At 46.8% G+C, this 13,204-nt stretch overlaps 1 protein-coding gene across 1 annotated transcript in view; it reads right to left on the bottom strand.

Annotated features, from left to right (window-relative positions):
* Nucleotides 1-8,003, bottom strand: part of METTL24 (methyltransferase like 24) — a 50,860-nt gene extending 42,857 nt beyond the window's left edge. The window contains exon 1 of the mRNA XM_065632203.1: nt 7,683-8,003. Coding sequence (XP_065488275.1) covers nt 7,683-7,982 — 300 coding nt within the window. The 5' untranslated portion in view covers nt 7,983-8,003. The remainder of the gene's footprint in view (nt 1-7,682) is intronic.
* Nucleotides 8,004-13,204: the final 5,201 nt, after the last annotated feature.

A 13,204-nucleotide genomic window follows, 5' to 3' on the forward strand; every position in this document is an offset into this window, starting at 1 on the left:
CGGCTGCAATGACCAATCATGGAGCAAGGTATCTGCAGAAGAAATTACTATCTCAGTCCCTGGGTTATGTTCTTATGCAGGAAAGCTTCTACACCCTGAAAAGCATTATTTTTCTGTGCCACAGTTATCTAGAAAATATTATTCCCCTGTCTTTATATGCTGAAAGAAAGCCTTGACTAGGTATTTGAAAGAAATCTATGTTATTGGACATACTTAGGTCTCATAAAGCTGTAATGACTTTCTGAAGGATAATATTCCCCATCTGCTTCTCAAAAATTCATGAAGGAAGAACCTATTTTAGGTAATAAAAAGAATCAAGGTTATTCTGAGTGATCATTTACCTCACAAGGCTGCAAGTGACATCATTGTCAGAAACAACATTACCATCTCCTCTTTACGGTCTACCATAAACACACTTCACCTGCAGCTAAAATACAGCTAAAGGCCAGTATTTCCCATGCTTGGCTACTTGCAAAAGGATTCCTTTGCTTGGGTACCTGTTGGTGCATCAGATGGCCTCATTTAGAGGCAAAGTTGCCTGGTGCTCCCCAGATTTGGTTGTCTGCCATTAAAGACTGCTATAAATAAAAGTCTGTTCTTTTCTTCCGAACACAATAACCTCTCTCAATCTGTCCTATCAGCCCAAATATCTGAACAAAAACCAATCAAGGCTCTCACAGCTGTTCCCCAGGTAGTCCTGGCCCAAGGCCATAAGATCCTACCTCGTGCTAATCTTACAAGCTAAGCAATTTGGGGTCAGTTTACGTTTGGTAAGAGACCTCCAAGTGCTGGAGGGAAAAAGTTGACATGTAATGTTCCTTCCTCTGGGGTCCACTAAGTCATCACAGGACAATTATGGTGGGGTTTGGTCTCTCTAGTGAGGTATAAAGCCAGGACAAGGATCACTTATGGTCTTTAAAGACCCTATTACCTCTTTTTATTACATTGATGTTAGATCATCATTCAGGCTAAACTCCAGCTTGGCTAATCACATTCTACCTGCCACACTGCTTCTCTAATTTCAGAGCAGGTAAATGTAGATGGGGACCTCAGCAGGCTGACTCGACCCTACCTCCTTGCCCTGAAGCACAATTCAGGATACCTAGACCTTCCCTGTGTGACTACCCAAAGCTCACATTTTTTTCTAGAGACCCTCTCCACTGCTTAACTAACCACAGAGTTAAAAGATTTTCCTAGTATCTTGCCTAAAAATTAAGCCAGTTACTTCTTGTCCTACTTGCAGTGGACCTATAGAACAATCAGTCATTCTGCCCTTCAAAAAAAATTATTTTCAGTTTGAAGAGTCTTGGCATCTTACTCTCAAAATCTACTTTTCCCTGTTAAAAACAAGTACCAGTTCTGCCAGGCTTTCCCCGCAGTCCTGGGTTCCTGCACCTCTCGACACATTTTCCTCCCATCGAGACTCTCTCCAGTCTGGCTACCTGCTATTAAAGGAGGTGCTCAGAAGCAGCACACTCAAAAGAATAACAAATATCCAGCTCTTTGGCATTACACTTCTTCCCTGCAACTCACGTTCAAAGCTAGAACACTATTCGCTCCTTGCTGTAACATTTGAAAAACAGTGCTTGTCACGCCTGATACACCGGTGAGGTGACTGGAATAAGCTCTGGATGTAACTTCACCAGGAGGTCCAAAATGCTGCCCCAGCAGCTCCCCCGGTTTGGCTCAGCCTGGGCGGATCTGCTCCTTTAAACACAGCCTGATGTGACTCGCTGCACAGCTCCCAACGCCCTGTCTTGTTAAACTTTGCTGTAATGTTAAAACATTGCTCCAGGCATACATAATGAATCAACTGTTATAAGAGTCCCAACCCAAAACATGCCAGCTATTACACCATGGGATATGGAAAAACAGATGGATACATTCGACTTCAGAATAACCAAATCTTCTCCAAGAATTTTGTCTCCTGCTCATCAATAGGCAGAGTAACTTCCTATTCAAGTAGTAACCAAAGCTTAGCAAATTTTTAGTGATGTGAAGTCAGCCTGAAAACACTGTACATACAAATAGATACTGAAAACACCTGATACGTTTTTTTACCAGATTTGTAGAAGAATTTAAAAGGACTCTTTGCGTAAGAGCCCTACATATTGCTGACATAAACAAAGTAGCCTTGTCATTTTTAAATTAAAAATCAAATGGAAAATTTAAGTAAAAACTTAGCTATAATGTAACGCTAAATTGCATGAGGTTATTTTGAACCTGCCATATTATTAACTGTCACACCGTTATACCACATACCTTTGAAGATATCAGTCCAAAATAATTTGCAGATTTCAATTACATTAAAGATGAGACTGTTATCAGTCATGAACGCAGAGAAGCAGTAACCTCTCAGAAATAGTCCCTATTTAAAGGAAAACAAAACCACCAACCCAACAAACAACAGCAAAAGACAATTAGTCTACATTTACAAAGAATCAAAACACAAATAAATGTAAATAATGTTTATAAAAATATGATATCACAAGACTGTTTTGTTTTAGGCAATGGTACTTCATGTTTCAAAATAAGTTCTAATCCCAGACAAAATACAAATGGGCCTAGGCAGCAAAACCTAACTCTTAGCTTTTAATCACTGCAGGCAAACGTTTTTATATCTGTAGATACGAGGTGAAAGAGCATCCAAAATGACACCAGGTTAACTTCAGCAGCGTACCACACCCCGCTACCTTTGGACAGCCACAACAACAGACGAGGCGATTTCCCGCTGATATTACAATTCTTAAACTAAATTTAGTAGCGTGCTTGTCTTCCAGCGGGCACACTTTGAGCAGACACACCAGTGGCTGCAGCCGAGCAGCCTCCAGCATTTTGCCAAGCCCGACTCCCAGGAGTCCTGCACTGCCCAGCTATGCCCACACAGAAAAAAGACCTCGAACCTCATTTTTTAGGAGAGACACAGCCACGGTGCCTGCAGCATCAGCAAGCAGAACTGCAGGAACATCTGCCCTGACTAACACTGGCCTTTTTTCTTCCATGCATAACCTGATAGAACTTTTTTCCTCTCTTCCTCCTCCATGGAAATAAATCTGCCCAGAAGGCAAAGGACTCCAGCTTTTCTTAACCAGACTCACAGAGGGCTCCTCCCCATTTCAGAGCACAAGAGCCAACATAACCTTGTCATTGCAACCACTGTGGTAAGAATTTGCTGTTATATCAAAAATTTATTTTTTTTAAATCATCACACCCTGCAATAACATTTTATTATAAAACTCACCTCATGTGTCTGCAGTGCTATGTGGGTGCAGACCTCACTAATACCTACCGCAAGCACACGTGGCAAAATTTGCATGTTCCCATGTAGCTAGAGTTTTTATCTGCTCCATGTTAACAGGCCAGTGCTTAACACAGCCAGAGCTTAGAATCACTGTTTATAAACATACTTGGGTATTTTATCAGCGACACCACAGTTTCAAGCACTCCTACCAAAATACAAATGGGATTACACACAAAATCCATTTGCTTTACATTTGCAGCACAACATATGACTCTCTCCATTCTTCAGATGACCATCATATGCTCTCGATGCCAGAATTTGTTAATTATTTGTCAGCAAGAGCAGCAGCGTCTGCTCTTTGGTAGGCTCCACTGGGAGCAACACAGCTCCCAAAGACACCAGAACAGGCAGCTCCAGCAGCTCCCAGAGCTAAATTACTTTATTCCCTGCTGCTTTCGCTTAGCAATTTTTTATGCATGCATCTTAAATCACGAACAGACACTCGTAACCTCGGTGGTCAAACCCTCCCATCTGCCGCACAGTCATTCCCTCCGCTGAGGGAGATTTACCCACGGTCAGGACAAGTGAGGGCAGCTGCCTGCAGAGCCAGGGGCCATTTCTGGGTGAGTGTCCGTCTTTCCCATCCTGTCTGCACCTCTTTTTTCCCCTTTTGATGCTGCTGGTGGCTTGACTGCAGTTGTGCTTGGGAAATAAAGAACACAACTCCGCTTCAGGAAACTTTATAGTGATTCAAAGTAGGCATAAAATAATTTCCCTGCATGTTTTTGCCCTTTTTTTTTTTTATATGGCCACAAAGCAGGATATTCAACTAGACCTACGGAAATACTCTGTTCATCAGCTTTCTGCATTAATCCAGTGATGTAAGTGTGAAATGACTTATAACCAGGTGACACTAGAAAAACAGAGTTAAGTTTGGCTGATTTTTCATTACTGCCATTCTGCTGGCTCGCATATTGCAACACCTTCCACCACCACAGCCAGCACCAGGAAAAAAACAAACAAACAATTTAAAAACGATGACAACAAAACAAAATACCACCACACTTGAAAGCCTCTGCAGGCTTCAAAAACAGACTGACAATGGTTTATGGACAGATAAAAGACAAAAAAAACCACGTAAAACCCACAGCAAAAGGCAATCCCAACGTGGGCCAGCTGGCAGCCCGTCCCTCTCCCCCCAGCAGTACCTACACACACCAGCACACTGCCCCGGCAGTGGGTGCCCGCTGCTGTCTCTCCCCAGAGCTGCTGTCTCAAGCCACGGCTTAACAATTTAAGCAGTCTTTTCTGATAAGAGCCCTCATCTTGTCTTAAAACAGTCTGAAGTGAGAGACAATGTTTCTTGATGGAAAAAAAAAAAAAAAAAATTTAAAAAAAACCACCTTTTTTTTTCAGCTATCACGCATAATCTCTACGTCCACAACAAAAAAAATGTCACCACTAAGACCATTTCTACCTTATTTTCTCATCACTTTCCCCCCCACTACATTTCTATTTAACAACTCTATTCCAAAACCAGTAATACTCAGAATTTCACTCCCACTGTCTCCAAAGCCTTATCTCCACTTTAAGGAGTAGTTTTTCTTAGCCTGAAGCAATATATGTGCTCAAGTGAAATAGCTGAACATGGAAGACACTTGGTGGTCTCAAACATAACCTGGTAACTGCACCCTACATTGTATTTACTAATATTTTTTGACTTGACTTAATTAGTGGGATTCAAATGAGACCTCAGCAGTAACACGCCAAACACCACAAACCACAGCAGTGATGCTTCACATGCTTCACCTGGAGATGCACCAAAACCTACCAGGTGCTTCCCAGAGCCTTGAACTCTGCAACATTGCAAGGTGCTGTCAGTTCCCCAGTATGATGCCATGCTTAGCACTTGTTTTCAAGAAACTGTCTGAACCCACATGATTACAATTTATTTTCCTCCTATGAATGCTAAAATTCTTCCATAATATCAATCTCTCAGAATTTGGGCTTTGGGAGAATACCAAGTAACATGGCATTGACAACAAAAATCACAAAAACTAACACTGCAAGATCTAGGTGCTTCAACATGGTATCAACATCACAGCACATCGGGACCCCACATAGTCATTAAGCTGAAGAAATACGTGACCCTGTTGTCCTCATCATGGCCACAGTGGGAAGGAAGCAAGGGGTTATCTCATTTCTCTTTCTAAACCTTTCAGGAAACCAGGGGCAGGAACCAGCAGTTTTACTTTTCCATCACAGCTCCCCATGGAAGATGAGGTGAAACAACAGAAACTAAAATTCAAACTATCCATGAGCTCACTGTCCACTTCATCTTTAAACAAGAAATAAATTACTACGACATCACAGCACTCTTTTCCTCCACCTGATCTGGGATGGCTGCCTGATCACAGTGATGATCTGCAAGAAAGCAGCTGGACTAAAAGTGGTCACAGAAGAAAGTCCAAAGACCACGCTGATGTGAGTTAATGCCTTCTATACCACCTGGACATGACAAGGTGCCAGCTGTTCTTGGTACCCAGTTCCCAGATGAGCAAACCCAGATAAAACTTCGGTTTAAGGACAGGAGAGGGTTTAGCCATTCAACAGATAACTCTGGTTTTATTCTTGTCAAGGCAAACATCAGAAATAGTTATTTACTGTGACCAGGAAGGTGGTCCCATCCATCTCTAACAAAACCCTATTTGCTCCTCTTTGCGGTCATTCCAGCTTCTTTAAGCATCTGCACATTTCCACACAGACCATTAGTACTGCATGCTGAAAGCAGGGCCTCAAAATAGGTGAGAAACTACTCTTCCCCAGCCTTTGAAAGCTGTCTCTTCTCCCCTTGAAAGGCTGCAAAGAAAACTCAACAGAAAACACATTTGAAGTGATACCTGAGAGACTGGCATCTGCCAAAACCAAAGGCGGCATGGAGCTGCTTGAAGATGGCAGCACCCTGCTCCTGGTCACACACACAGCTAACTGGGGGAAGAGGTTAGTACTGGCACTCCTCGCTCTCCTTGAATTCCACATGCTAATTGTGCTCCTCAGGTCTCCAGGCTTTACCTTCATTACCATGGCTGAACCTAATTACAGGTCCATTTACTAGCTCGTTAACTAACTCATTAATTCTCACGCAGACCACGTCTTAGAAATGTTTCTTGATAGCCAAATGAAGCAGTATTGAGATGGTAAGAACATCAAGGGCCAAGGACTTTCCCAAGCTTGCTCCTGTCGGGGCTGCTTCAGCGTGCTAAGCAACCTCGGTGACTCCAAGCCATGGACATCTTTTCGCACCGAGGTACCCACCTTTACTGCAGCATTGCTCAAAACCCCCTGACAACGAGGCGTCATGCTAGGAAGCCACCACCACCTGCCGACACACCTCACCGACACCCTCCAGTCACCACTTCTACGGTGCCGGCAACATCTCAACGATGGGAAGAAGCCACATCTGCGAGCCAGGTTTCCCACGGACAGACAGATGTCCACCAGCAGCCGCTGGGACCGGGGCGGCACAGGGACCCCAAGGGCACGGTCACCCTCAGCTCCTCCTCAGGGAGAGGTGGCGCCCCTTCTGTCGCGACGCAGCGGTGCTTCTGTCGCGACACGGCAGGCGCTCCCCACCGCCCACCTTCACAGAATCACAGAATGTTAGGGATTGGAAGGGACCTCAAAAGATCATCTAGTCCAATCTCCCTGCCAGAGCAGGAACACTTAGATAAGGTTACACAGGAAGGCGTCCAGGCGGGTTTTGAATGTCTCCAGAGAAGGAGAATCCACAGCCCCCCTGGGCAGCCTGTTCCAGTGTTCTGTCACCCTCACTGTGGAGAAGTTTCTTCTCACATTTAAGTGGAACCTCTTGTGTTCCAGCTTGAACCCATTACCCCTTGTCTTACTGTTGGTTGTCACTGAGAAGAGCCTGGCTCCATCCTCGTGACACCCACCCTTTATATATTTATAAACATTGATGAGGTCACCCCTCAGTCTCCTCTTCTCCAAGCTAAAGAGCCCCAGCTCCCTCAGCCTTTCCTCATAAGGGAGATGCTCCACTCCCTTCATCATCTTTGTGGCTCTGTGCTGGACTCTCTCCAGCAGTTCCCTGTCCTTCTTGAACTGAGGGGCCCAGAACTGGGCACAATATTCCAGACGAGGTCTCACCAGGGCAGAGTAGAGGGGAAGGAGAACCTCTCTCAACCTGCTAACCACCCCCTTCTAATACACCCCAGGATGCCATTGGCCTTCTTGGCCGCAAGGGCACAGTGCTGGCTCATGGTCATCCTGCTGTCCACCAGGACCCCCAGGTCCCTTTCCCCTACACTGCTCTCTAATAGGTCATTCCCCAACCTGTACTGGAACCTGGGGTTGTTCCTGCCCAGATGCAAGACTCTGCACTTGCCCTTGTTATATTTCATTAAATTTTTCCCCGCCTTACCTTCCTGCGGCGGCCGGCCGGGGGCTGCAGCGGGCAGCAGCCGGGCACGGCGCTCCCCCGCCGGCCGCTCCGCACGTAGGTGACCCGCCGCCTGCCCGCCCCGGCCGCCGCGCCCGCCTGCTGCTCCGTGCCGCGGGCCGGGGGGGCCGCCCGCCCCGCCGCTGCCGCCGCCGCCGCCCGGGGCTTCTCTTCCGGGCACCAGGACCGCCTCATGCCCAGCTGGAGGCAGAGGAAGAGCGCGGCCGAGAGCAGGCAGAGGCGGAAGGCCGGACCCCGCCAGAGCGGCCGCTCCTTGGGCATGGCGGCGGGGGCTCGCCCTGCCCGGCGCTGCCGCCCCCGCGTCCCGCCGCAGGGCTCATGCCACCGGCGGGCCGGGCCCCGCGGCCGCCGCCGAAACTTGGCAGACCCCGCCCCGAGCGGGGCCGGCCGGGGAGGGGCCGGGGCGCCCCAGCCCTGTCCCGGGCCGCCGGGGGTGCCCGCCTGCGGCCGGCCCAAGGGATGCTCCCCGCCCCGGCGGCCCCACGGGGCGTGGGTCCGGGCACGGGTGCGGGGCTGGCGCCTTCACGGCCGCGGTCCTTGCTGTGCAGCGTGTCACGGGTGTGTGTGTCACTCGTGCACCCAGCCAGACCCACGCTGCCCTCCAAGGCTGGGTGTAACAGGAGAAATCCGTTACGAAAACTCACCTCCCTACTATTATATCAACCCATCTTTTTAGTATAGAAGTGTATTAACTTGTTAATACGCTCGTTAGCTCACATTATACACTGTAACGTATAAGTATGGGTGTCAAGAGGATGAGAGCAGACTCTTTTCAGTGTTGCCCAACGATAGGATGAGGGGCAATGGACACAGACCAAAGCACGGGAGGTTCCATCTAAACATGAGGAGAAACTTCTTTACTTGGAGGGTGCCAGAGCCCTGGAACAGGCTGCCCAGAGAGGTTGTGGAGTCTCCTTCTGGACACATTCCTGTGCAATCTGCTCTAGATGAACCTGTTTTAGCAGGTGGGTTGGACTAGATGATCTCCAGAGGTCCCTTCCAACCCCAACTATTATGTGATTCTGTGTGTGTGTGGTAGTGGAATTTTACGAGAGACTGCTTTATGCTTAAGTAAAATGAACTAAAGGACAATCTGGCCCTAGAAGTAAAAAATTTGCTTCTTGGAAGGTTAGAGGTGTCCATGAAAGATAAAGGATATCCCTGGACAGCCAAGGTACCGCCAGCATCCCAACTCCTCTGACATGTCTTTGAAACCTTCCCAGCATCATCTGGCGTTACAGATAAGTAACTCCAGCAAGGCTGACTTCAGGGACATCTGGATCAATAGACAAGCAGCAAGAACAGGGTTGCTTTGCAAAGTTTTACTATGATTAGTAATCAGTAGTGTGGGTGCTGGTGATTAGTCAAATCATGTTGGACCTCAGTGTTTGAAGGGGATGAGAACCCTGCGTGAAACCACAGTAGGGGTGCTCCAATTTGGGTAGGACACTTCATGTGCATGAATAAAATAATTACTCCTGTAAGTCTATACTTTGTCTTCTAGCCTCTCTCCTCAGTCCACATGGACCAGCTGTGGGTTTTCATGACATCTTTAGTTTCACCCCTGAGGGAAATGCTCCAGGTGAGCTGAGCAGGGCTGACAAGGCAGGGTGGGAGATGAGCATCCCGCTCACCTCCATGGTAGGTCTCAAAATGGAAATATTGAAGTGCACGGACTGCCTTTGGTCTTAATCCACAAGACTAAACCATCGCTGAGTGGTGAGCAGGTAGTGGTGGTTGGTGGGATTTTCTGAAGCAGGAACCACGGGTAGGGAGACATGTCAGTGGCAGAAGACAAGCTCTGCGGGAACGGAGAGGAGGGCGATGACAGCCGGTTTGCTGCACATGCAACCTAGCCAGTAATAAATGTGTTCCCAGGTGGGACGCACAGGATGCAGATGCATTCCCACTCCCCCTTTCTTTTCCTGAGTAGGAGAAGGAGGTTCTGAGTCTTGTCCCCTGCATGGAGTACTGTGCTTCCAGCGCCGTTGCCTTGTCTGCTGGCAAAGGAGAAGGCTTTTTGCACCGACCTCCTTCTCCCTCCATTTCACTGTCTTCTCCCAGCAGCAGCCTGTGCTGCTCCTGTCTGACCTCTCCTGTCTGCTCACAGCCTGGGGCAGAGCCAGAGCCGGCTGCTGCTGGGGGAGCAGGTCAGAGAAGAGCACTGGGAGAAACTGAGCCCACCAGCAGCCGAGAAAGCAGACCTGCTGGCAGCAGGATGGGGAGCTGCTCTCAGGAAGATAAGGGAGGGAGCAGCGATCTGTCTGCAGAAGTGGGATTTCAAGCCTGGCTCCAGGCACAGATGCACTGGCAGGCCAGCTACTTGCTCCCTGCCATTTAAATGCTGCTCTCCTCTAAAATATTCTTCCGAATTAGGTTAAAGCAATTCCGTGGTTGTTTTGAACTGCCCTAAATGGAGGCTTCTCCTGGAAGAGGATAGGTGGCAGTCCTGCCTGCCATTCCTGTAGCAGGAGCAGAACTCCTTTGTCCTAAGCAAAGCCAAACCAGGGGAACAACCCATCTGAAAATTAACTCCAGAAAAACTCTTTAGGAGCACTTTCCTAATAGACCTGGATACCCTTTTTGGTACCCTTCTATCTTTTGTTCAGCCTACAGCAAAAGTGGAACAGCCTCTGGGTGGTTTATGCCTCCCGGGGTATGCAGTGCAGACCAGAGCACTTCTCTCCTGCTTGGGGGTCCCAGTCCCTCCCTTGGGCAGGCGCTGGTGCTTGCCACAGGGAAGCAAGTTGGCTCTGACAGCTGCCCTGTCTGACAACCACATGCTTTTCCTCTGTTTCCACTCCCCTGCTTAGGTGGCTCATGATCAGACAAGCCCCAGCATTAGCACAAGGGAGGAACATATTTACGAGAGCAGAGGGAGCGAGTGACTGCAACAACCGTGACTGACATCAGCTTAAGAGATGGGCACGCAGCTTCATCCATGAGCATCGCCTGCAGTTCATCAACAGAAGGTTGCTTGGGCTGGTAGAGGGCTACCTGTGCATCATTTTGCTCCTCCGTGTGAAATAGCACTGTTCATCTGGAGGACAGAAGTAAAGCTGCTGCTCAGGGAAGAAGTATGTTGAGGATGCTAAGTGCAGGGATAAACATGACAAAATATAAGACTTGCAATACTGCTAGCCAAAACCATTATAACACAAAATTCTTGGCACCAAGGTTGTTTTAAACCATCAGCATCTGGTCAATAAATAATGGAGTGAAAAGGTCCTATTAAAATGAAGTTTGTGTTTGCATGGTTATAGAGAAAAATCTTAAAGGCAGGAGTATAAAGGTCAAGGCTGAAAAAGTATAAAGTGCCCAAATACATTTTAAAACTCTCTCTTGAAGTTTAATCCTTGAGATATCAAAGCTTTCCTAAGAGCTTGAACAATGCATATTCAAACAAAAGAGGTATGACTGAGCAGAATAAAAACCACAAGGTCTTTCTTGGTTTTAGCATCACAGGTTCATTTGTTGTTCTTCTCTCTTTGTATTGCTTCAACAGAAAGCTCAAATGCTTGTATCCAGCTACTCTTCTTGTCATCGCTGAGCTGTAACTCTAAATGCCGACCTTGTATGAGACATTCCCTTCCTCAGAAAGCTGATCAGCTCCAATTTGTGAGGATGCTAAGAGTGACCCTGATAAAGAACAGTTCATGGATTTAACTCTGTTTTCCTTTTGCTTTCGTATTTTAACAAACGACTGAATTTCTCATGCTTCTCCCCCATCTCTTTTGAATGTAAGCCTGCCTGCTTAAAACAGAACAGAGGGTTTCTAAAGATAGAGAAAAAGGGAATAGTGGTAGAGAAGGATCTCAGGAAATTTCAGGAACAATGAGAAATGTTATCTGGATTAGCATCAGAATCAATGGGAATTAAGACAGTACCTTAAACATTCTCGCCTCTCCAGCATCTTCTCGATTTTAACAAATGAATCGTAAACTAATTTATTCCCCAGGAATCTGCTGCAAAGACACCTATATGTGAGCAATGCCTGTTAAGAAGAAAAGCAAATTAAAATTGCAGCATAATGCATGCAGCTCCAGTTCAGCTGAGCCTTTTTGAGGTGATTGCTGAGAAATACAGCTTCTGTGAAGTTTCACAGCGGCTGCAAAACATGCTCACTCTTTGAGTCAGGCAGCAAATAGTCTCCCCTTCCTATTGTCCCCAAACCAAGATGGATAGTGTTCGAGGAAAATATATCATGCCAGATCCAACAGAGCACAAAGTACTGACACGTAATGCAAGGTGTAACCGAAACAGCGATGCTGATATGAACATGCAGTTTCTACTGAAAGCAGCAAGCATTCTGCCCTGATAACCAGACTCAGATATTGGTCCTAGCCTATCTACTTTCTTTGTAGATACCACAGATTTCTACAGCCCGCTTCATTTCTCCAGGAAAAGTCTTTAAATACGTAAAATTCCTCCCACATTTACAAGTTTGTCTATGGTGAGAGCACAGTGCTAAACCTCTGAGATGAAAAAGTTTGACATCAATGGGAATTCATTGCTTCGGTGCTGTCTTTGCTGCTCATAAATTACATCTTGCCTGGAATGTTGTTGGTAGCAAAATTTCTCCTTTGCAACCATTATTTAATGTTGATCTCTCTTATGGCCACTTTCAGTTCAAACATCTTGCCTACCATCATCCATCTTCTGCCTCCATCGACCGTCAAGGCTTCTGTTTATCTTCTGGCTAGTCAAAATGTCTGCCCAGATCTGTATGCAAAATTAAATCCCAGGAAGGAAAAAACACCACTGGGAATACCCCGGATTCTTCAAGGGCTGTTAATGGAAGTCAAACATTCCTCCTATAAAATGAGTAAATGAATAAAAATGCTCTTTTTGACTCTGCTTAACAACCCTGCTGGACTTGGTATGAGCCCCTTGCCAAAATCTACAGGACGGACCGAAGGAAGACTTTTTTTGCTCTCCTCCCTCCTACACTCCTGGCTAATGCTTTGAAAACCGGAGTGACGTTGGTCTCTCCACATGAAAACAGAGAGGTTTTGTGCAGAAACTTTCACAAGGTCTTTTTAAAAGTGGCTGCCTGAAGAAAAGCACGGTGTGTCCGTCCCTGCAGAAGATGCGTGTGCATTTGATCCTGAGCCTGCAGGAGTCAGAGCTTCAGTCCAGGTCTGTTTTATTTCTTGCCTTGCACATTTAGGGACCAAGGCTCTGCCATAGCCCTGAGGAACAGGGGATTAAATGTTTATAGCTCCCTGGGTGTTTTCTCAGTGCAAGTCCGGTCTCACTCCTGCTGCTTTAAACTGCAGCTGGAAATCCTGGAAGTATTTCTCTGTGCACGAAGTGGCAGACCTCCCTGGAGCCCACATGCAGCCAGCAGCTCTGCAAGGGAGGTACAGCCCTTACTCCTTCCCCTGCCTTAAATCCCACTGAAAACTCAGAGAAAGAATCTCTTTCTGTCAACTTGTACATCTATATAGTCCTAAAATTACATTCGGCCCTTTGAAGGCAAC

Source organism: Caloenas nicobarica, chromosome 3, assembly GCF_036013445.1.
Source record: "Caloenas nicobarica isolate bCalNic1 chromosome 3, bCalNic1.hap1, whole genome shotgun sequence".
Taxonomy (NCBI): Eukaryota; Metazoa; Chordata; class Aves; order Columbiformes; family Columbidae; genus Caloenas; species Caloenas nicobarica.